Source organism: Gopherus flavomarginatus, chromosome 11 (genome assembly GCF_025201925.1).
Source record: "Gopherus flavomarginatus isolate rGopFla2 chromosome 11, rGopFla2.mat.asm, whole genome shotgun sequence".
Classification (NCBI taxonomy): domain Eukaryota; kingdom Metazoa; phylum Chordata; order Testudines; family Testudinidae; genus Gopherus; species Gopherus flavomarginatus.
The window spans coordinates 47,432,597-47,457,992 of NC_066627.1; the positions used below are offsets into that span (position 1 = coordinate 47,432,597).

A 25,396-nucleotide genomic window follows, 5' to 3' on the forward strand; every position below is an offset into this window, starting at 1 on the left:
ACCTCTAGAGGACCAGGCTCTCTCATGAGATCTCAGACCATCGTGGCCTTGGGTGAGTCAGGCATATTCAGTATTCAGAACCCCAAACAGTCAAACATCTTGAGTCAGGCCCCCAGAAATCATGAGACTGGGATAAAATCATGAGATCCAAAAGAAATAAATTTAGGGTTTTTGTTCTTTGCCTTCTGAGTTTTGAGCCTTCAGGCCAAACTCAGGTCACATTTTCAGTCTTTTCTTTGTAACCATAAAGCTAGCTAGCAACTTATTTTAAAAAATAAATGAAAATGAGAGTCTCATGCAGTTGCTTGTCTCCAGGAGTTGGGGCTTTGGGTAATAAACAAATAAATGCATAGCTGTTGTATAGTGCTTTTCATCAGCCAATCTAAAAGTAGTTTACAAAGAAGTAAAATGTCAAATATTGAGAGACAAACAAAAGAATCACGAAAGTTGGAGCAGCCCTTCTCTTTGGATTGTGGTGTCTCTTCTTGCTTTCCAGCTGAAGCCAGGGGATATGTAAGACCTGGTTCTTCTCTCATTTACACTGATGTAACTCTGGACTAACCACACTGAAGTCAACATCATTTCATGTGCATTAAGCTAAACAAGAACAAGGCGCCCTTATCCCAGAGTAAGAGGGTCCACACATGGAGTTATTCAGTAATAACTGCTCCTGTATAGCTCCATATGAAGACAAGCCCTAAATGAGAAGAGTCAGGCCAATAGAATTCTGTACAGGGCCTAACACTATGGGTACTAATCTTTATTGTGGGTCCCAAGTCCTACCGTAATACAAATAATAAACAGCAATAATAATAGGAATAAAATAAAACAAACAACAATAATAAAAATAATAACATTTCAGTTCCTATTTGAACTGAACTGCTACTGCTATCCATTCTTTTTCTCTCCTCAAAACCTTATTGTTTTAATTCAAGTGTTTCTTCTCCCATATTTACTATGCAAGCTTATTTAAAACCGTGAGAGCACTAGGTAATGACTAGAGCTGACTGAATTTTTTTTGGTTAATAGTAAATTCGCTGAAAAATGCACTTTGGGGGGCACTGAAATTATTCGTGAATTCCAGTCAAATTTGGTGAAGAATGTCGTCTGATAAACCCGCCCAGCCAACTGAAAACAAAAATTTGGGAAGTGTTGAAATAGTTCATTTTGACAAAAGTCAAAAACAAACTATTTTGAAAATGTCATTTTGACTCAACATTTAGTTTTGAAACATTGATTCAAATCAACATCAGAAACGTTTCTTTTCTATCCAAATGCAAGTTTTTCATTTTTTTGGTTTCAGCAAGAAAAAAAACCAAAATAAACCAACAACAAATTCAGTTTTGGTTTGAAACTAACCGAATTTGTTTCAGATATTTTTGGCTCAGTCACTGAACTGGAAAATCAATGATTCACTCTGCTCTAGTAATGGCACAGTATCAGGAACACTGCAGCCGGGGGATTATCAGCTGGGTACAGGGTGACTATGGAATTGTAATTCTCTTACTTTGGCCCAGGTGATGGTGGGTCGTGGATCTCCTTGGACAGCACAGGTGATCTCAACATCCTGGCCAGTCTCAGCAACCACATCATGCGGAGGGTGAAGAAACACAGGGATCACTGTTCAGTGTGAAGAAACAGAGGAATAAATACAAGAAATTTCTTTGTTAGGGGCAACTGTGAGAAGGTTTGAGTTAGTAACATCTCACCAGAGAGTAATAATAAGGCTCCCAGACTCCTGTCTCAAACAACATTTAAAGGGACACTGTCAAGTTAAAACGTCATCTGTTTTCCTTGTCTCTGTTACTAACAACCCTCTCTCATTTAAATTTCACTGTTCGTCTTCTGCCTCTGTTTGTATTTCTCTCAGCTCGGACAATTACACAATGGATTTCCCCATCACCTGGAGTTTTTAAATCAAGACCGAATCTCTTTCTAAATGATCTGCTCTAGCCTCTAGCTCAAGCAGTAATTATGGACTTGATTCAGAAATTACTGAGTGAGGTTCTATGGTCCGTGTTACACAGGAGAGAAACTCGATGAATCTATGATTTTACAGAAGCTAGTCAGTTTCTCATGTGATTTTAGTCAGTTTAATTTCCCCAGGGTATGTCTATACTTACCCTGGATCAAGGCTGTGGCGATCGATCCACCAGGGTTGATTTAGCGGGTCTAATGAAGACCCGCTAAATTGACCACAACTCGCTCTCCCGTTGACTCTGGTACTCCACCAGAACGAGAAGCGTAAGGTAAGTCAATGAGACAGTTTCTCCCGTCGACCCAGCGTGGTGTAGACACCCCAACAAGTCGACCTATAGTACTTCGACTCCAGCTACATTATTCACGTCACTGGAGTTGCATAACTTAGGTTGACTTAACCCTATAGTGTAGGCCTGCCCCCAGTCTCACCAGGGGCACAATGCTGCAGTGTTTGGTGGGCAAACCCTGTGGGTGATGTTTTTTGTTTAAGAAGATTGTTTCCATAGGAATTTAAAAAAATCATGGAAATACTTCTGTTCTTGTCTTTTGCAAAAGCTCAATTTCAGGAAAATCTAAATTTGGGGTGAAATTTCACCCGGCAGTTAGTGTTCAGAACAATGATCTCTCAGTAAGATTTACCACTTATACAGAGTGCCAGAACCAGTGCTGCTAGGAAAAAAGAATAATTTTTCACAGAAAATATCAAAATTGGCATTTGTCAAAGTATCCTACAAAAAATACTATTTCCACTCCAGTGGAAAAGAACAAAATCATAAACAGGAAAAAAATGGAAAACCATTTTTGGTTAAAAAAAATTTTGTTTTCAAAAACTGAAAACTTTTACCAAAAAATTAACCCAAAGCTAATTTTCTTAAACGAAACAATGCAATGTTTCAGGTTTGGTTGTTGTTGAAATACCAGGAAATATCAAGCCAAATGAAATGTTTCTGCTGGGATTTCCAAAGGAGTCTAAAGCAGTCCAATGCCCAATTCTCATTCCATTATGCTCCTTTGAAAACATCCCAGCCTGAATGTATTTTTCAGCATTTAAATGTAGGTTTTGGAAGGGCACCGCACAGTGAAAGATCCATGAGGAGCACTAAAACTAACACTCACCAACTAGATGAGCACTGGTGTAGTCCCTCTCTCTCAGTCACTGTCCATGTCAGGTGAGTTTTGAGCTGATGTAAACTGGGCAGTTTCATTGACTTCAATGGAACAATGCTGATTTACACTGGCTGAGAACCTGGACTTGTGCATTTCCCCCATCCTCTAAAGGAACTTTACTATGGTCCCTCTGCTCCTCAAGGCAAAGAGAAATCCATTGCCCATGAATTCAGAAAATTGCCTTCCTCACCAGATAGCATCAAACTCAACATACTGTAAAGCAAATGCAATCCATTTGGCAACTAGTATTTTCCACACATGCTGGCCTGCATTGGTGTACCTCGAGGCGTCACCCAAAGCTGCACCGGGAGGCTCTTGACTCCGATGGCACTGATGGCATGGCATTCATATTGGCCTTGGTCATGCAGGGCAACCCTCGTGACGCGCAGGGTGCCGGTGGAGAGGATACTATGTCTCCGGTCATTTGGCAATGGCCCACCTGATTGTGACAGCAGAATGATGTGTTAGTGAAGCTGTGTGTTACTATTGCATTCACTGAGTGGTTGAGTGTGTGTCTGGAATCGGCCCATTCACACTCTACAACCCCCGACCCCCTGCTATTGATGCCCTGAAGCACAATCATCACCTTTCCAGCCAAGGACAAGAAGAACTGCTGCTCCTACCTCGGTGTCATCCCTAATTTGCTTTATGGCTGATTATGAACTCAGTCTGCATGTGAACACTTCCTGTGCGGTCAGGTGTCATTTAGGGCACGAACAAGACTCCACCAGACCTCTTTATCCTGGGCTGCAATTTGCATGTCCTCTATTAACCATGGGAACAATTTACCCAGAGATGTGGTGGACTCCCCACAATCAAGATGGGATGTTTCTGAAAGGGGTAGGCAGTAGTTCAAACAGGAGTTAATTCAGAGAAGTCCTGTGGCCTCTGTTATGCAGGAGGTCAGACACTAAAGTGGCATTTATTTAACTTTTTCATTGCTGGACAGCCTATCAAGTCCATTCATGCCACAGCCTTGCTAACTCCACGGCCTGTCATGGCACCCCATTCAATGTCCATCCTACAGGAATGCTGCTCCTGGAACACCGGCAGCAACAGGGAAAGGGTTAAAGGAAATGGAGAACATGCTGGTTAAGGAGATCTCAGCTGGCCCTTCTGAGCTTGATGGCTGATCTGCTGCAGTGGAAGTCACACTGCCAGCAGCTCAAAACAATTAATTATGGCTTGTGGAGCGTCAGGAAAGCTGGAGGGCCCCTGGGCCAGGGATAACTGGCTCCTGGCCCAGAGACTGTTACATGGGGTCAGCGCCAAGGAGCCATGCTGAGAACCATCACAGAACTTCAAAGGTCAGTTTTCAAAAGCAAAAAAAGAAACCCCAGGGAGGCGTCAGTGGCAAGTTCTCTCCTCTAGCATCCTCTCCCATTAGAAAGCTGTAGTGCGGTGACACCAAGCAGCCACGGCAATCCAGCCCCCAACTCTCTCAGACCAGGTGAGTGACTGGAACAGGCTACGGTTCAGCGTTGCCAAGGACTTCATGATGAAAAGGGACTGAAGGAAATGCAGTCTCCAAATCCATCCTTCCTTCTGACAGTTCTACTTAGGAATGCATATGGGCTTAAGAGTCTCTGTTCTTTTCCTGATTCTTAATGTTACCCTGGATGATGCAATGCAATCAAGGCCAGCCTTACAGCCGGGCAATGTGGGCGACTGCTCTGGTGTGTCGTGGTCAAGAGGGTGTTGGCGCCTGGGCAGGGTAAGAGGCATGTGCCTGCCAGGCAGGCTCTGCTCCCTGTTTGTGGCTTAGTTGTCCGGTGCAGTGTCCTAGCTTGGTGGAGGGAATGGGTGGGTCAGGCAAGCTCCCAGCCAGCGGAGGGGCTGGAGCTGTGGTGGTAACTTGTGACTGGGAAGGGTCTGCCCCACGGGTGAGCTGTGGGAGTGCTGGAGGGCCCAGGGGAGCACCCTGCCGGCTGGCCTTGCCTCCAGGGCTGTGCCATGTGTCGATCCATGCTGGGCTGGATGAAGAGACTGCCGGGGGAGAGCCACTTCTGACCAGTGCCTCTGGCACAAACCCCCGGCTGCCTGGCACAGCCCACCCACCACAGTAGCCACTCACCCACCCCCGAATCCCTGCTAGCTACCAGCCCTGTAGGCTCAGGCCAGAACCATCACTCTTTAAAGAGTGGAGTCAAGGCTACAGCAGTTAATCCATCAAAGGTAAAGAAAATTCAGTCAAAGAGAAGCGACTGACCTCACTGGTACCTACAGGCTACAGAAGCCAAATTGCCTCTTTCGACCCCTAAGGAAGAGTTTCAGTGACTGCCTTAGGCTCCCAGTACTCTCACATAAGCCTCCCTCTTTCCCACCAGAATCCTCCATGTCCCTGCCAGTGATGATAGGACGATGCCATGGCCTCTTGGCACCATCTTCCAATTGCTGGAGGAACAAAGGGGAACCACTTTAACGCCACTCCTGAAGCACCTGGGAGGGTGACTCAGAACCTGGATATTTCATGTAGTATAATGAACATTTTTTAGAGTTGCACTGAGTAAGTATGGGAACAGAGTAAGTGGTGGGAACAGCCACGCATTATCCATCCACCTCAACCTCATGCCAACCACCAGCCCAAAGGATGCCATGAGATCCGGCATCTCACTAGGGTGATAAACCTTCAGGTCAGCTGGGTGATAACTCACCATCGGCTGCAGAATGCCCCAGAGCAGTAACCTAGCCTGGTGGATATTTACAGGAGAAGATAACATGGGGGGGAGTACCTGCCCTTGTCCAGGTGATAACAGGTGGAGGATGGCCTTCAGCAGTGCAGGAGAAATCCACGCTTTGCCCCTCGGTCACAGTCTGATCAATGGGAATGACCAGGAACCTGGGAGTATCTGAGGGGAGAAGACAATGGCAGAGCAGTAGGAAAAAAACACCCAGCCACACAAGAATAGCCACTGAGAGCAGAACAAGGCCCAGTACACTGGGTTTAGCGGCCTGACCAGCAGTTGAGTGCTTCACACCAGCCAATGTCATTGAGTCCCTTACCTTGCACTATAATGTTTGCTGTAGCCTGGATGGAGCCTTCTGAGTTGCTGGCATTGCAGTTGTACTGGCCCTGGTCCAAGAAGCTGACATTTTGGATATACAGCCCTCCGGAGCCCGTGATGGCAAAGCGGGAATAGCTCGGGAGAGGCGAGCCCGTGCCCAGAGTCCAGATGACGTGAGGGGGTGGGTGCCCAGAAACCCCACACTCCAAGGTGACACTTTGCCCAACCAGCACTTCTGTGTTCTGGGGTTGGATCACGAAGCTGGGCTTGGCTGAAAGGAAGGGACACACTTCAGACATAAGCGACCTTGCTGCCCTCTCCTGTGCAGGCCCCTCGAGAACAGGGCAAATCAAACTTCACTGGTAAATTAGAACAAATCTTCCACAGAAAAGTGGGGCTTGACCCAGAATGCATTTCAAATGTGTTCAGAGTCTGCTGGGTCGCATCACGCCTCCCTCCACCCAACCCTTCCATGACCTCCAAACTGACAAGACGAATGACTCCTCTACCACTCTGTATCTCCACTGACTCGGCTGCGATATCGCTGTACTCCGCTCTCCCTCTCCCCTTTGCTCTCGTCATCCATGGCCATAAAGGCTGCCCCACAAATCTCCCCACCCTGGCTTACTCCGAACCTATGATTCTTGCGCTTCTGCTCCCATGCTCTGCCCATCCCTGGAGAAAGCCTCAGGGCTGTGCAGATCCTCTTTACTGGGATGTTTGTCCTCTCCTGCTGTTCTGTGATATTCTTAGGCCTGCAATCCCCAACACCTATTTACCTCCTTCGATTCCCTCCCCTCAAACCTCCCCTCCTCGTCCCCTTCTCTCTCTGCACTCAGGACCCTGCCTCCAGAAGACATACTTCAGCCCTGACTCCTGTCTCGAAGTGCCTAGCGCACACGGGGGCCACTAGAAATAAACATCAGTGGATAATGAATGTAACAACACAATTCCAGTGACTTTTACTAAATGAATCACAGGGGCCTTCTGACTCTCTCTGCTATACAAGCTGAGTCCTTGGGGAAAATCCTCATTCCTGCACAGCCTGAGGAAACAAGCCAGGCTCCAGGGTGCTGTATTAGAGTTACAGAGAGAAGGCCCTTCTTTCTGAAGGTTCTGGAGCAGGAGCAGAACTTGTCCCTACGTGCTCAGAGCAGCAGTAGCCTTCATGTGTGCTGTGTTAATTTTCTGAGGGGTTGGAATGGCTGGTGGATTCATACAATATTGGCTTCACTAGTACTATCCCTCCCTTTGCTCCATAACACCCCTCCAACCAGCTAGGAACTTTCAAAGCACCACACGTGTGAAGACACTTGCCAAAGTGTACATAAATAAAGGAAGGGCTTAATCTGACTGACTCCCTTCCATAATCCAGACGATCAAGAAGTCTCTAAGGCTCAATTACATGGAGTGCCAAAGTAGCGCAGAACTACTTCCTGTGTCTTGACCTCTCCGGCTACGTTCTTGGCCATGCACTGGTAGACGCCTTTGTCAGATTCTTTGGTGTTTTGGATCATCAGGGTTCCATCCTGTAGCAAGTTAAGGCGCCCATCGTCTTTCATGTCAATTTCATTACTGAAAAGCAGAGCCAGGCACAAAGAGGCTGAGGTTGGAGGGACAGAGGAAAAGCACTACCATTTCCCCCATTCATCATTGTCAAACTATTTACTTATTTATTGCCTGCATAATATTAGGTTTGTCTCTCTTCAAATTATTTTTTAGCTCCCCATAATTGACAGCAAATATTTTTTCCACTAAATGTCATATTATATGGAATCACAGCTAGTATTCCTTTTATACAGAAAACAACTACAGGCAGAAACATTCAAGTTTTGTCTCAGCTTGAGTTCCAGCTTTCTCTCCCTTGTTCACCAAGGACCACCCCCTATCTGGAACTCAAAACATAGATTTATTCAGCAGGTGAATAATACACGGCAAGTAAATATATCATTATACCAATGGATCAAATAAAACCACCTGAACAATTTTTAGCACTGCTTCTCCACCCCAATATACACTGATACTTTCAGTCACAGAAATCTTTATTGCAGGCAAAGAGAACTATAAAGGAAGAAAGAACAAAAGGAAAAGTCTCCCCTGACAGTCTGGCCTAAAATGACTACTTAATGGTTGCCCGTCTCTGTAGACAGGAATGTCCTTGAAAATTTAAACGTGCAGCATAGCAGTTAGGCACCTAGAATAACATTTAACTTGCTAACTCTTAGTAGCAATCCCATCAGAGACCCTGCTTGCTTAGGGAGAAGTGACAGGTTTTATGGTATTCAATACATTAGACTGAGCTGCTCAAAAAAAAATGGAAAACATTTTGTGAAACTTCCTTTTTTCAAAATGTAAAATTAAAAAAAAAGGTTCATTGAAATTTCAAAATTTGGAAAAAAAATGTTTATCGGCACTATAAGCTGTTGAGAAATAGGGAAAATGTGAAAATGATTACGAAAAAGTATTTTTTCACCAGGTTCAAAGTTTTGAAAACAAAAATTAAAAATAGCACTTTACTAAACTTCACCCAGCTGTAGTATTAACTTTGTTTTTTAAGATGTTTAGTGTAAGGGTAGGAATCTTTTTATAGCTACGAGATTAAAAAAAAAATCAGTGAAAGCACATATAAAATAGCATCAAGTAATGCAAGCAGTAGCCGTGATGAAATCATCCCTAAAGCTTTATGAGAAGCCAACTTTCTTTCAGCAGGGCTGGAGGTTCTTCGTTAGGAGAAGAGCTAGGTGGAAATTCACTCTGGAGTCCTAACAAATATGGGAATTCCATTCCAGGACCTGAAAGCTGTGAAGTATTTTTTTCTCTCCCCACATTCAGCTGCAACTCCTGGAGCCCAGCCAGCATTAGAAGGTCACTCTGTTGGATATCATTTGTCCTAGCATGATGGAACATTGGAGGGCTGTAGAAGACTAAAGAAAGAGAGGAAATTTCTCCCCCAGAATATAGCTGGATCCACCAGGCAGAACAACATGCCTGGTGAGCATTTATTAATTCCCCTTCCTGCCTGGTTATAGTGTTTCCAGTGTGGTGAACATATATTAGTGTGATCCCATTTGCACTGCTCTGAGTGGGAGCTTGCTAGCATTTCCATCACAAAACCCTCTTTCAAGAGCAATATAACTCAGCCACAAAAATTTGCACTGGAGTAAAACTCTGCCTGCAGAGTGTCAGCAGGGATGCTAGCATTCATCCTTTTGGTTTTATTTTTAAAATCATCCTATTCACTCACCCACATTCCCATGACACAGAAGCAAGGGAAACCAAGGAATACTTTAACATGCAGAATGGACAACTGCTCAAGCCCAAAACATTTTGTTGTGAGGCATTTCCCTGTGACTTTTCAGCACCTGGTGTCATTGTGCACCAGCGGTGTCTACACTGGCAGGAGAGCTTCCCTGCCATCTTCCATTGCAGCCTCTGCACTGCAATGGAATACAATAATTTCCCTTTGAAGTGCTGACATTTCCATGGGCAAACCAAGTACAGGAGGCACCATTTTAGTGGTTAATAGATCACAAACACGGTGGCTCCAAGCACGCCAAAAGGCTAATAAAATGTTTTCAGAGACAACAACTTTCAGCCTGCAGAGTACATTTATGGGCAAGTATAAACCCTGGGAAAACATTTCAGATGGAGAAGTCAGCACTTTATTGACAGGGTCACTGGAGAGTGCTACTAAAATGAAGGTAAATACAATTAATGAAACATGCATTTCTAATTTGTGTGAAATGACTCCTGTAATCAAAGGCAGTAACTCGATGAAAGCGGCCACCCCCACAGGGCCTATGTGTGCGACTCACTTGTTGTGTAGCCAGATGATCTCTGGCTTTGGGTTTCCTTCTGCCCTGCAGGTAAAATAAACAGTGTTTCCCAACTTGACATCAGCATCATGGGGCTCGGTGGTGATGCGAGGCCTCTCTGAAAAACACCATTTAACAAAACCCACTCTAGTGTTGATAAATTGTATAGTCAATTGCTTGACCACACATTGGCTCACAATGAAATCTCATAACCAGTATCAATTAGGTTTATTGCTAAAAGCCAGTAAGAACAGATTTAAAAGTTTATTAGAAAATGTTTAAAAATAAAACGATACAGAGATTTTGAAAAGTCAGTTATTGATAATCGGGGGTAGCATGAGGTACAGGAAAAAGATTCTATATGATACCAGTCTCCAGGAAGCGGTCTTATGCAGCGTGGTTACATTCACCTTATACAGTAGGTGTGGTCCCACAGTTACACATTTCAGCTAGGAGTATTTATAGGATGATTTAACAAAGCTACAAAACTCTTTACAGGTCACTAAAATCCAACCCCTCAGTTTGTCTCAATTCCTTAACTTGTTGCTTTGCCCCTTCCTTATTTTTGTTTTGGATGCTAGCATTCCAGGTATCAGTCTGTGAAGGTACCTTCCCAGCTTGTACTAAGTCAAAAAACAAACTTGACTTTGACAAGTTTCCTTCTACTTATGCCAAATGCTGGGTGGTATTACGGGAGGGTATTGTGAGATGCAGCCTAGCATGAGTGAACAGAATTCCGGGAAAACCATAGGCCAATTCAGCTCTTATAACTGCCAGGCATTTGCATAAGGTGGTATATACTAACCTAACATACAGGTATTGGGAAACTCCAGGGTAGGATGAAGTTAAAGCCTAATTAGACCAAGCCTAGAGATGAATAAGTCACCCCACACGCCAAGCAATCCTGGGCCAATTCTGACCCAATGGCTTAAAATATGGGTACAATATTCTAAGCCTTACCACTTATATTACAAAATGGGCTTATACACTGTGACCCCAATGCAGCAGTCCAGCCCTACTCAGCAAAACACACGTTTATGTCTTGTGGGCTTCAATGGGAGTTAAACATGCTGCAATGCTGGTTTTGCTGAATAGGGATGAATCTGACCCTGATTCAGGAAGATACATAAGCTTGTGTCCAAGTTTAAGCCCATGAGGAGTGCCACTGAAACAAACGGGGTTGCTCATGTGCTTAAGTACCTTGCTGAATTGGGGCCTATCACTATTACAGTGAAAGAGACACGCACTGCTGGGGCACTCGTTATATCGTATTGCTCCGTTGGTACGGTACTTATGACAGAGTATTTAACTAAGGTTATGGACACCTGTACTGATGTTCATATGCAAAGAAAAAATGACTGCAGCCAAAGTGCTCTTTTAGCTTAAGGGTATGGTCTATTCACCTGGGAAGCTGACAACACCAGTCTCCATCTTCCTGCTTGCAGCACTGGTGCTGAAAAGGAACTGAAATAGGCAGTGTTGTCTAGTGGCTAGAGAAAAGAAGTAATATTGGAAGGGTCCTGGGCATAAATTCTAGATGTGCTGTTGACTCCCAGTATGTTACTTTGATCAAGTCATTTGACTTCATTAATCACCGCTCATTTCAGCAGTGGAAGTGAATGCAAAGCAGGACCATGGGGGGAAAACCCCACAGATGCTGGGCCAACCCCTTTTCTTGTTTACATTGGTGCAATCCCACTGACTTCAGAACTGAGCATCACTGGGTAATAGATTTAATAATAAAAGCATGCTCACCACAGTTAAATTCTTGGGTTGTCAAGGTGGTGATGGACCGGCCTTGCAATTCCGTTGGATTCTCACAGGTGGCAGCTGTCTGAATATTGCCCTGTTCAGAATATTTCTTCAGCAGTTTGGCCAGCCACATCAAGTCACAGTCACAGAGCAAGGCATTGGAGTCCAGCCGTCTATGAGATGTAGATCAAAGAAAAGTTATTTAATCCCCAAGCCACTTCCCAATCGCCCTCCCTAAACATACACAATGGTTTGGGCTGCACTACGAAATAGACTCAGGCCCAGATTCTGAAAAGAGCTCTCAGCTCCCATCCAGGGACCTAACTGAAGTGGGCAGATTTTCAGGAGTTATCAGCATCCAACATCTCCTATTGTATAGGTGCCTAAAATGGCAGCTGTTGAGTGCTGAGCTCTTTTGGAAATCTGGTCCTCAATTTATCAGTGCTTCCGCCTCCCTTCCTCAGAAATACATATTGGTTCAATGACACCAATGAATTAGAGCTGGTTTGATCCAAATCAGAATGTTTCGGTTTGTTGTACTGACCTAAAATGTTTCATTTCAGGTCAATTGAACACTAAACTGGATCCTTATTGTGGCACATTGCCTCATGGGAGTTATAGTTCAGATCCTCATTCTGTCCTATGGGCTGGACTCCCTGACCAGTTTCCATCTCCCATTATGCAATCCAGGGTCCCCTCTAACTGAATAGTGTGGTGCATCATGGCAGATGTAGTCCAGCCAGGGTGCTTGACCCATAGGGCAGAATGGGTCATCAAGCAAATTAAACTACAACCCGTATGAGGCAATGCACAACCATAGGGAAATACAGTTTAATGTTGAGGTGACCCAAAACAAACCAAAATGAAAGTTGAAGTGTCAAACTGTTTCATTTTGATTAGAAATGCCAAAATATTTCATTTTGGCATTTTTCAAATCTAAATATTTCAGAACTTCTCATTCCATGAAAAATTTTGATATTTCACCTAGAGCTATGCAGATGATGGAAATTTTGTTTCATTCTGGATTTTGTGATGTCAAAATTTGTTTTCATTCTAATTCAGCCAAAAATCTAGAAATTCTCTGCAAAAAGAAAACTCTTAAAAATGTTTTGGATAGATTTAAGTAATTAGTTAAGATTCTACTTTATTTTATCATATATAATATAAAATAAACAAAATTCAAAATCAAAAGTTGATTCAAAACTTTATTCAAATGTATCTTTATATTCAAAATAAAAAATTAAAATGTTTCATTCCAAAATGTCAAAATGGGACGTTTCGACATTTTATGACTTTCCTTCCTGTTTTCTTCCCTGAAATGAAACATCAGCAAAATTGACATGATTTCTTGAAGCATTTTGAGTTTGACTGAACTGCATTTTCTAATGGAAAATGGTTCCCTTGAAGTTTTTCCAATCAGATCTAATTTTAATTTTTTGTCTTGATTTGGGATAAAAACAAATGTTGAAATATCAAAATTTCATGCAGGATGGAAATTCCAGTTTTTGTTCAGCTCTGCTACTAACTGCTGAAGGTAGAAATCCTGTTTTAGTTCCCTATGCTTGTTCATTTCAAATTATACCTGGATAGTTAGAATACGCCCCACTGCCCATTACGCAGATATTTCATCTGGCCTGAAACTAGAAAATCAGTTCAGTAACTGTCCAGCTACCAGTATTGGCGTCCACAATTCATTCGTGGGACCACAAATACAAGCACAAATCTTATGGACACATTTTTACATCTATACAGTTTGTGGGTTCGTATTGTGCCCATACAAAGGAGCACAGCGGTATAAAATTTCAGATTACTATATAAGGAATAACACTACCAATCTAACATTCCAATTCTTAGGTCTAATCCAATGCCCACTGAAGCCAGTGGAAAGATTCTCATTGATTTTAATGTGCTTTGGATCAGTTGCTTGGTACGCCCAATGCTAGATGCTGTATATGCTGCCATGTTTTCATCTCTGTAAACCATTCCCCACCCTTGGGAGATGGCAATAATGGTATTTCAGTTCATTCTGTCCTTTCTTCCCTGCAGATCTCATTACTAGGGTCAACTCTAGGTGCAGGGCTAAAGGAGACCAAAGAAAACTTTAGACTATACCACATTCCCTTTTGAAAGTTCAACTGTGGAAGGTTCTTGGGTTTCACTTTGTGAAAATTGCATAAGAAAAATGAAAAAGGGTACAATGCTTCATGAAACAAATATTGGTAATATAAAAATTCATACCACGTAACCATATTTTGCAAACATCTCATTCATCCTTGACACTTGGGCAACATTTTACAACTTCTTATAAATTATTATTATGAATTATTATTATTATGCAACATGAGAAGGAGTTTTTTCTGTGTGCAGCAAATGTAGAGAAGGCAGCAGCGGAATGGGGAAGCATGATCCTACTGTGGATTTTTCAATTATGGCAGAACCCCATGATCTGTGCACAAAACTTTTCACCCTGCTCATTTCCTAAGATCATAATAACAAACAACTCTAAGGTATGAAGGATTTTTAAGTGAAAGAAAGAGAAAATCAGGAGAATGCCAGATTAAGTGAAGAATACCACATGATAAGCTTTGTGTTTGTTGCAAGATAACCATGCTCCTTGGCTGTGTAGTGAAGCACAAGGTTCTATCCCAAGTCCCTATAAAAAATACTAAAAGACTTCTCTTACCATACAGTATTTCTTCATTCACAGGGTGTATCGATCTAAGGAACCCAGGATGGCTAACAAGCAAAGTCATTTCATTGACTTCAATAAGCTTTGGATGAGCTCAACCATGATATGGGAGTGGAGGGTACTGAGCACCTTGTAGGATTGAGCCCTAAGAGGGACCTCAGCTGCAGCATTGTGCAGAAGGCACTACAGTAATTTGAGTCGGCAAAGTGAAGGACCCACTAACTGGTTAAGTCTTCTCTTGTGCACGGCTACCACAACAGTGTACTAGACATAACAGTTGTCCCAGAACTACATTAACTGGAACCTTTGTCAGCCAATCAAATTGGTCTCTAGGTCCTGGCCATGCGATAAAAGACAAAACAATTGTTCTTTGCAGGCAATGTCATCCACTTACAGCCGTTTGAGGGATTCCAGTTGAGAGAAGGTTCCTGGATGAATTCTGGAAATTTTGTTGTTGTGCAAGAATCTGCAATGGGGATACCAAGAGTGCCAAAGCGTTATGCAGAATTCTACACTATACAGATGATAACATCCCAGGTCAAAGCTCAGTTTAAACCTTAAGATTGGTCACCAGAACCTTGCTGATGTGCAAATTTATTGTGTGTATGCGTATGATACTTCGATACTCTCTAGGGGCTATAGGGATATTGTTAATTCGCTTGTTAACACAACGCAATATGCAACATCGAATGCTGAATGTGTACTGGAAATGGTGACTCGGGATTTGAAATAAAAAAGTCCTCAAACCAGATTCTTAAATCAAAACCACTTCAAATTCTGCAAGGGGCAGGGAGGAAGAGGTTGAATCTCTACGACTGGACCCATCCCAAGCATTTTGGGTCTAGCTTAGATCCAAAACCAGAAGGGACTTATTTTGAGCATGGATTCAGACACTGCTGAAATTTTGTGAGAGCAGCCATTGCTATAAGATGTCAACTCAAGCAGGCAGAGATCTTATGAGAACATCTCATGTTAGCCCAGTGCCCTTAAAAAAATCTAAACCCAAACCTGATCCTAGAATCAACCAGACCTTGATCCCAAACCCTATCCTAAATCTAGTACAGAGCCAACACCAGCCCCTTGGCCTATTTCTAGATAAAACCAAAGTTCAGCTCTAGGTTCTGAGGACATATGGTTCAAGACTCCTGGTTCTTAGAAGACTAGGAAGTTAGTTACACCAGTATGCATAGGTGGGGAGCAAGATGGAGTAATTAGTCTATGATTACTAGGAGGAGGTCTGCAGCTGTATCTAAAATTCAGAACAAAGGAAAATTGACAGATGCTAGTGAGTAACTCACTGTATTAAACAATGGAACAGGAAAGGAATACACAGGCAGCCGTGTGTGTGAAATGCTTGCATGGGTGCCCTAGGGTTCAGTCATGCCTCACAATCTGAATTTGAGGTTTAAATTCAGAGTTTTAACTTCCCTGACATTTAGATCCATGGTTTTAGTTTGTTAAGTTACAAAGATCAGCTAGAACCTCTTGATCCAGGTCCTGATTATCCTAAAGTTCAGGGATGTTTGAATCCCGGCTTTTTCTCTGGGCCTCTTTCTAGTGTTTGTGGATGTAAAGCACATTTGTTTGCCAATGTAGAGAGGGCTTGCTGAACTGAATATGAACCTTCACTTGACTTGTTCTGGCTGCGATGCTGTTCCTTTTAGTAGTACTGGAGAGTAGGAAAGGAAAGCTTTAGTTCTCTACCCATTCTAGGGCATTACTCACATTTTTCTTGTTATCTTTTTCTCCGACTGCATTTCCCCCTCATTTTCTCATGCAAACTGCCCAAGAGGCAAGGACGCCAGAATCTTTGTAAAAGGTGGGGGGAGGGAGACGGATTTCTGCACCCCTTCCCCAAATCTCTCCTGAGCCCCCTTTTCTCCTAACCTGTACTCCCTCATGGACCTAGCCCCCTGCACCTCTCTCTCCCCAGCACTTGGTGCAGCCCGTCTCCTCCCTCCAGCGGCTGCACATAGCTCACTGGGAACCAGCCACACAGCTTGTCCTTCTCCTGCCCTTCCCACCAGCCGCAGTCTCACACCAGCAGCACTGTGATCAGCTCCCCCACTGGGAAGTGCTGGCACTGCTCCGAGCCTGCCCAAGGCTTGCAGTTTGGGGGGCAAAGCCCCCCCTGCCCCTCCAAACTATGCCCATGTTAAAAAGTGGGAAGGGGGCACAGCCCCTTGCCCTCATCCTACCGCGTTCTGGCATTGGTGCCAAGAGTTGACTAATGTTGACCTGAAAAGAAGTGTAAAATCACAGCATTCTAATACGGCTTGACCAGTTACAGGGCTAGCAGTGGATTCACCCCGTTGTGCGTGTCAGAATGCACAGAATACATCCTGGGACGAGCTCCTTATATTCTCACCCACCTTCCTTTTTTGCAAGGACTAAAGTCTTCTGATTTGAGGAAACTCATGTCCAGGTCTCCCTTAATTTTAGAGGCCCAGTTTTGTTCCATGAAAATGAAGCAGAAGATATCAGATCCTGAAATTAAAGCTTCAGAAACTTTCCTGCCCATCACCCAAGATGGAAACTCTTCCAGTGGACCACATGATGAGAAGTCAAGAGTGTTGTGAGCAAGGGAGTCCCCCTTCCCCTTCACTTACAGTCTCTCCAGTTTGGGCAGGTCGCTAAAGGTTTCTGGCTCCAAGGTTTCCAGGTTATTGAAATGGAGGTAACTGGCACAAAAAGAGAAAGCACAAGGGATGGTGTTATAAAAACTGACTTACAAGACTGGACAATAGCTCACCGCTGGAGAGTGGTTTAGACAAACGTTCACCAATCAGCCACTGCACAGTCAAGGGCAAATTTTCAGAAGATAGTCTTCACATTTGTATCTGCAATTTGCATGTGTAAAACCAGCCCGGGTTGGGAAATCATGCCCTATCTATCCGTTCCAAGAAACTTCTGTCAGTTGTCAACAATTCTACCCTACTGAACCATAAACCCCCCCGCAGGCCAGACTTTCAAAGCTCTCCCCTTAGCCTTAGAAACACCACCACCACCACCTTACTGTACTATAGACTCTATTAACCTGGGCTGAACTTTATGTGGTTCTTCTGAAGCTGCTGTCATTGGAGCTAGTGGCTGCAACAGTACAGGGCTTTCTCCTCCTTCCTCCTGCTACCTAAAGCATTCCCTAGCATCTGTATAGGGTGGTCCTTTGCAAGACTGGGGGAAGGGGAGACGTAGGCTTACAGAGGGCGTCCCCCGCCAACAACCTGAAGACACAAGGTTGCTGCCAAGGATCTGTCCTCATCAGAGCACCCCGTTTGGATGTTCCTTGGAAAGTGCACTCACGTAAGCCCAGCCTGCCTAGTGGAAGGGTTCTGTGGTGGTTTTGTGGCCGTGGGCTCTCAGCTCTCCAGCTGAGACTTTCTGGCTATTTCTCCCCTTTGTGGGGTCTCAAGTGAAATGAACAAACAACCCAAAGTCAGCAAAAGAAGTTAAACAAAGAGGCAAAGAAAAAGAAAAAAGAAACCCCAGGGGCAGTACTAGCCAGGATATCAGCCTCTTTCCTCAAAGGGGCTCTGGATGGGCCACAATCCACCCCACGGTCCGCTGGGTCTCCAGCGCAAGTCACAGGATACAATCTCTTCATCCTTTTAGCTTAGGGGATCTGTGCTCCCCATTTGTGAGGGCAGAGGTTCCACTCACTCTCAGGCATCTTCTGGAGAGCTGGGAAACTTAACAGCCTGCTCCCTTCCTGGGCTGCCTCTTATTGAGAGGAGCTTCTGCCTTTCAAACTCCTCCTGCATTCCTGGCATGACTTGCAGCTCCTCCAGCCCAAGCAGCTCCTTAACCCTTTCCCTGCTGGTGCGGGTTTATACACCCCACAATAGTCAGGATAGCTCTCTCATAGACTTTAAGGCCAGAAGGGATCATTGTGATCCTCTAGTCTGCCCTCCTGCACATCACAGGCCACAGAAACTCACCCATCCAACTCCTGTAACAAACTCATGACCTCCAGCTGATTTGTTACCTTCAGTAACTCAAAGTTTAAAGACTTCAAATTACAGAGAATCCACCACTGATTCTAGTTTAAACCTGTCAAACAATGACAGTAGAAGTGGGGACAACCCACCCTCATGTGGCACTGAGGAAGGGGTTCCTTATGGGGGATGGTCCAATGGAGCGCCAAAAGTTTGACCTGTGCTTAACATGAGCAACCCAGCTCTGCCAAAACATATTAATTCTGGCTGATGTTCTCGGCTCCACTAACATTCCAGGGCATGCCTGCCATCCAATGGTACAGGGTGCTAGTGGAAACTTTTGCATGGATGGGATGAAGGAGCGCATGGCAACAAACATACAGAGACAGGGACAATCAAGGTTCCACTCTCCCCCCGCAACAGCTAGCTGTTACATCAACCCACAACATTAGCACTGCTCTGAAATGATTAGGAAAAATACCTAAATATCAAAGTGGCAGAAGTAGCCTCCTCCCCTTATGTCACCCAAGTAAAGCTCCAGCGGTGACCCCTGATAACTCTACAAGTCTATGTTCTACCAGTTGCATCCAACTGGTTTGAGCAAAAGCCAGCGTGCAGCTGTTCTGTTCATAATGGAAGGAATCTTGATAGAAGATTGGCTATCAGAATAAAGACTAAACCATTGTGACTCAGATTCTATAGCCTGGAGTGTGTTTTAATAAGTCTCAGTTGCGTGCTTTCATTCCTCTGAAGGAAAGCAGCTGATACTGTCCGTCAAACAGGTTTTAGTTTTACTTGAAAAGTTGGTTTGTGGGATGGATTTGAGCAAGGCCAATTTGCTTGGAGAAAAGCCTGTTTCAGGGATTAGAAACAGATGGGGTATTTTATCCCTCTGACACCAAATCTGGTTTGTTCATTGTTAAAATGTGGTTGAGGCCAGAAGTGTATCTCTAAAAAGAGCCCCTATGCTACAGCTCCTATAGTACCTGCTCCCCAGGAGTCTTCTCAACCTTTTTGCTGAGTTTATTGAGGAGGAAAAGGTATTAGATAAATTTAGTACTGTCAGCACTGTAGAGACCAACTTGAATCCTATTGTTTCTCATACAGCAAAGTAGCTAGTTATGTTCCAGCTCCAGAACCTTGGTTGCTGGTGATGATGCACAAGGCAGAAGGGACTCACCATTGGCTGCATCCACCAGCATGTTCAAATAGTTTTTGTCCTCCTGCCCGCTATGCTCACAACCTCTCACTGTGCATGGGGACATGCACACCCACACCAGAGATTTCTCATGAACCACCCACTCCCCGTGCATGCACAAAGCCATCCCAACTTGCGAGGATGCTTTGGAAGATTTACCCCTTGATTTTCTTATACCACTTTGGCTGTGAAGTGCTGACAGTTGGAAAGAAAAATGGCTCTAACTGACAAACAGAGCAATTAGCTATGGCCAGAGAAGGCACCATTACAGAATGCTGAAGCATCATTGTTACAGGATCCAGTGGCTATACAGAGTGTAGGGTCCCATCATACCAGGGCATCCCAGGAGGCCTGGTCTGAAAGTCTTTCTATTGTTTAGTACCTCAGAGTTGGACTTCAGCAGCAATTTTAATGCATGCAAACACCACAATACTGACAGTTGCTATAAGTACTCAACTTTACCAGCTGCCTGTTCGCTTCGCCCATTTGCTTCCAGCAACAGATGAGCTGGATTGGATAAGAGAAAAACTGAGCCTATCCCCAAAATTCAAACAAAGGGCCAGATACTGGGCCCTGCTCTGTAAAGGTCTGTCCCACGTAGGATAAAAATCTCCTACTGGCTCCCACACTTCCCCAACACCTCCCAGCACAAGGAAACTGTCTAGGGCAGGGGTCCCCAATGCAGTGCCCGGAGGCACCATGGTGCCCACTGGGGTGTCTAAGTGCCCCCGTGTACGGTCCTGCGGACGAGCATCCACCAAAATGCCGCTGACAAGCAGCGTCATCCAGAGGTGTCGCCGCCGAAATGGCGCCAATTTTCGGCAGCATTTCGGTGGCGATGCCTCTGAATGATGCTGCTTGTTGGCAGTATTTCGGCGGCGATGCCTGTTGATGCTGCCGCTCGTCAACAGCATTTCAGTGGATGCTCGTCCGCTGCCACGGTCCTCCATGGCTCGTAGTCTGGCGCCTGCCAGACGAAAAAGATTGGGGACCACTGGTCTAGGGAAAAGGAGGGAAAGAGAAGCATGGCCAGAGCATTCCTAAGCTACAGGGATCTCCAGGTGCTGGAATATCCCTTGGGGCAATGGGCAACTGAATGAAAATAAGAACAGTCTTCTGTATTGACCAGTCAGCGTGGAAGGACCAGCCCTTCTTGAAGTCCTGTCATCAGTCTTAAGTGCCATGTGTAGCAGTTCAGAGGTGTCTTAGTGAATCATATTCCCAAGCAGCAAACAGAGCTCTTTTGTACTTACAGCTGTTCCAGAGAATGGAGCCTCTTGAAGGCATGTTGCTGGATACTCTGAATTTCATTTTTGTACAGGTAGCTTTGGGGAGAGAGGAGAACAGAGAAACGTGAAGCATTAGGATAATTGGACATTGCTGTATTCAAGATACACAGAAAAGAGCTATAAAGCTGGATGCAGCTGGAGTGTTCTCATTGGAAATGAGCTGGGATATACTTATGTCAATGCCATCTAGAAGATCTGGCCATACAAAGTATGCACTTGGCTGGCAGAGTTATAGAAGCTATTGGATTTTATGGGATTTAGAGGTGCCAACTCACAGATATTTCAAGTTCCTCAGAGCTTCAAAGGACCTTCTTGCAATCTGTTTGATCAAATTATTGTTCAGCAGCCTGTTCAAAACCAGAAGGAAAAAAAGAAACACACATGAATGCAATATGCCTGAGACTCGTAAAGTTTCTGACAGCAGCATAGATACCTGTTACTGTAAAGCAGTGTTTCTCAAACTGGGGTCGCCACTTGTGCAGGGAAAGCCCCTGGCGGGCTGGGTTGGTTTGTTTACCTGCCCTGTCCACAGGTCCGGCCGATCGCAGCTCCCACTGGCCGCGGTTCGCTGCTCCGGGCCAATGGGAGCTGCTGGAAGCGGTGCAGGCCGAGGGAGGTGCTGGCCGCTGCTTCCAGCAGCCCCCATTGGCCTGCAGCGGTGAACCATGGCCAGTGGGAGCCGCGATCGGCCGGACCTAAGGACGGGGCAGGTAAACAAACCAACTCAGCCCGCCAGGGGCTTTCCCTGCACAAGTGGCGACCCCAGTTTGAGAAACATTGCTGTAAAGTATAGTAACTGAGGCCCTGTCTATACTATAAAGTAGTTATGGCTGTATAATTAAACCAGTACTTCCCCTCTAGATGCAATTACATTGGTATAAACGTGCTTTATGCTACTCTAGCTATTCCCATACAGGAAAGGGAATCGCCATACCAGTGTAAGTATACCTTTATACTGTATCACTGCACCCACGCTTGTACTGGTCTAGCTGTATTGGTGAAAACAAAAACAAAACCCACTCCCCTAACTGACACAGTTACACCTGTGACTTCGGAACACAAATATCATTGACAGTCAATGGACTTGCACCCCTAAGTTACATGGGTGCTTTTGGAAATCCGGCCTGTTGTCTCTTGGGGGCTGCCCAGATATTACATTATAAAAACATCAACAGATAAATAAGCAGGTAGCTAGGAGGATGGATAGACAGATAGAAAAGATTAATACAGATAGATACTGCAAGAGAGATCTCCACAGCTGGAAACCATGGTTCCATAGACACGGCGTAGGCTGCACAGCCGGCTTTCCCCCATAAGGATGCAGGGTGAAGGCAAAGTCTTGGACTAACCTACTCCGCTCCAACAGCCAGCCACGCTGAAAGATGAAACAGCTCCTAAATACAGAGCAATTAGCTTCTCTGCTGATTGAACACTTGAGTGCCAGAACAAGGTGTCCAAGTAGCCCAGCAGAATAATGTTGTTCATTTACCCACAGAATAAGTACAGCACAAGACAGCAGCAGTGCATCTTCATAATCTTTCCCTGCCAGTGGGGTTAATCCTAAGATGGAGGGATCAGCTCCGATGGGAAGAAGGCAAGTTGGTCCCCGTGGCTATTCACTCCTCAGCCTCAGTTTAGAGAAAGCCAGACAGGTGGCCAGCTAGGAACAGCTGTGATGTCATTGCTAGAGAGGTGGACACCTGTCCACTACAACAGACATCAACAAGTCATTTCATGCAGGCTGCCAGGTAACCACCAGGTAGCAGGGGCAGGGCCTGTCTCGTGCTGTGTTTTGTACAGCCCCTAGCACCACAGGACCCTGATCTTGGCTGGGGTCTCTAGGCACAAATGTAATAACCATGTATTTGGAACTAGAATGACTTCAGCAGGTGATTTCAGAGTGAAACCCTCTGTACTTCCAAACTCTGCTGCTGTTTAAAACCTCAGCCCAGCCCATTTCAGCCAGACAGCTATTTGGCTGACTGTACTGATCCAGTCCTTTGCCTTGATCAAAGCAAAATAAACCCCTCTGTAAGTGCAAACTGTACACACAGCACCAATGTCTTTGTGTTTCAGTTACCCCATTGTTTAATGCACAAAAATCTGTGGAGAGTTTAAAAAGCAATTAGAAGCAGAAATATCAGATTCCTGCCACAGGTCCCCCTAATGCTTGGAGGGGCCTGACCCCAGCTCTCACACTTCCAATATGCCCTGGAATGTAGTCAAAAGTGAGGGGTTTTTGCAGACAATTTATAAAGTACAACGTAATCTGCTGAGCAGCCAGTGCTGATCCAAGCACATTAAAGACAGGGAATAAAAATAACGACAGTTCTATTGATCCCTAGTTGGTTACACATTGCAATATCCCCTGAAAATACAAACTGGACGGAGAAAGGCCAGGAGTTTTGGGTTAGTTTTGTTAATTTCAGATCCAAAAGATACAGCCGTTTCCAAGCAGGGCAGCGTACCGCAAGGCAGTGGACCTCCTAACCAAGAAAGCTGCTCTCAGAGATCAGTAGACAAGACAACGATTGAGTGTCCTGCCAAGAATTTAGGTCCTGATCCCACAGCTCTTCCTTACGAACAGACCCCTGTGGGATTCCATCCATGTAGAACAGCTTGCAAGATCTGGGCCATTGATGGTTTGCCAAGAGGAACCTAAAGGCTCGATTCTGGTTCCCCACTGAAGTCAATGACAAAACTCCCAAACTCCCACCAATTTCCATGGGGGCAGGTATCTCGTATGAACAAGCTCTAGCTAAAGTTTGCAGACAAGCATATGTAAGTCAATGTTCTAGAGGAGACAGGATTGGATCAAAGGAAAATAGTTAACTGTGTATGCCTCAGTGACCCATGTGGGAAAGGAAAAGAAACAAAAAGTATCAAAAAGTTTGTTTGATACCTTATTGAGAAAGCACCATTGAAGATCTGGCCCTATGCCCATTTGCACCAGCTGAGGATCTGGCCCAAAATATCTAAATTGGATCCTCAGTGACACAGGTCATATTCCTGTAAAATTGCTTTGCGGGTTTTGGGTACACAAGGAACAACCAATCAGGCCCATAACTGTCAACAAGAATATTAAAAATCAAATTTATTTTATGCTTTGCATCTGAAAGTTTGTTCTCATTTGCTGAGCACAGCTGAAAAGTTACTTTAAATGATTCTTTTCTTTCTATTTTGTAGAATTTACAATATTATCGCTATTTGATGATGGGAAAATAGTGAATTTGGATTTAACGTGGGTTCTTCTCTCTTCCCTTTTGGCAAGCCCTGGGCTACACTCAATATTACTTGCCTTTTTAATTCTTTCCCCCGCCTCTCCTTTATAGTAAATAAGCTGTGGGCATATTGGAGGGGGGAAATCAATTTAAAATAATAATATAAAAAGCATCACCCCAGAACAGCCTCAATTGTATGTACTTGTGAGAAAGTTGGAGAAGTTACAACTGCATTTAAACATTATTTCAATGTGTGGCCAAAAATTCCTTCTTGCTGATAAAATGGTCTGGAATTGAGAGTTTCCAAACAAGAAAGACACAAACAAACATTCTGGGGATTGAATTAATCAGCTCTCAGTAGACCAACATTCTTTGATTACAGGACTAGCACTATGTAGTACCTCAAATGGCTGGATAATTCAAGACAGAACCCTTTGGTTCCTCTAACCCATCCCCCAAACACCTTTGATTCTGAAATCCAAAGGAAGGCCACAGAGATCCCCATAATAGTATTTTGCTTTTAGCTAGTACATTGTATCCAAAGATTTCAAAGCACTTCACAAGGAAAGACAAGTAGCATCACCCCCATTTTTCAGACAGGGAAACTGAGGTACAAAGAGGTGCAATGCCCAAGGTCAAACACTATGCCAGCGGCTGAGTGAGGAATAGAACTGATAATGCCGGATTCCTAGCCTAGCTCTGGACCATATCACCTTTCTGTGAAGCTTGCTGGAATTTTATTTCTCAGGCAAAGGTCTATTTTAAAGCAGTGAAATCCATGCCCTTCACAAATGCCTGCTACCGTACAAATAACGCTGTCATATGGTCCCCAAAGCATCAGACTATAATACAGAGTGCCCACGGTGTGGACTCTGGAGAGAGCACACATAAACTGGGTGAGCAGCTAGGAACGCTCAGCACTGGTCTGCGGCCAGAAGGCATTTGGACTGAGGACCCCACATCCCAAGGAGGAGAGCCAGACAGGAAGTTCACACCCCAGGAATGTGCCAATTGTCTTGACACCACAAGGATCTAAAGGTTTAGCCCAATACAACCGGCTGGTGACCATCCTCAGCCAGGGCTGTAACAAACACATTTCACCAAAACAGGATTGAGGTGTGCAAAAGCAGGGAAATTAACCTCTCATATGTGGAAATACAGACTTTCCATCAGGCATCCTAAATGCTTGGGACTTGTTAGTCTCCACACCACCTCTCATGACCTCATGCTGCAGTAGATCTCCGTCTGACTTCAGTGAATTCCCATCTAAACAACTCCTGATTAATAGCCTGTATTTTGTGGAAGAGAATAAGAATCGTTTTCTCTCCCCGCCTTCCCCAGGAAT

At 44.5% G+C, this 25,396-nt stretch overlaps 1 protein-coding gene across 1 annotated transcript in view; it reads right to left on the reverse strand.

The window, feature by feature from the left end:
• Positions 1-25,396, reverse strand: part of LOC127030991 (peroxidasin homolog) — a 58,114-nt gene that overhangs the window by 12,689 nt on the left and 20,029 nt on the right. The window contains exons 3-13 of the mRNA XM_050917669.1: positions 21,106-21,177; positions 20,795-20,866; positions 17,018-17,089; positions 14,803-14,874; positions 11,723-11,892; positions 9,968-10,085; positions 7,558-7,727; positions 6,151-6,423; positions 5,880-5,996; positions 3,428-3,586; positions 1,508-1,620 (exon numbers count right to left, since the gene is read on the reverse strand). Coding sequence (XP_050773626.1) covers positions 1,508-1,620; positions 3,428-3,586; positions 5,880-5,996; positions 6,151-6,423; positions 7,558-7,727; positions 9,968-10,085; positions 11,723-11,892; positions 14,803-14,874; positions 17,018-17,089; positions 20,795-20,866; positions 21,106-21,177 — 1,408 coding nt within the window. The remainder of the gene's footprint in view (positions 1-1,507; positions 1,621-3,427; positions 3,587-5,879; positions 5,997-6,150; positions 6,424-7,557; positions 7,728-9,967; positions 10,086-11,722; positions 11,893-14,802; positions 14,875-17,017; positions 17,090-20,794; positions 20,867-21,105; positions 21,178-25,396) is intronic.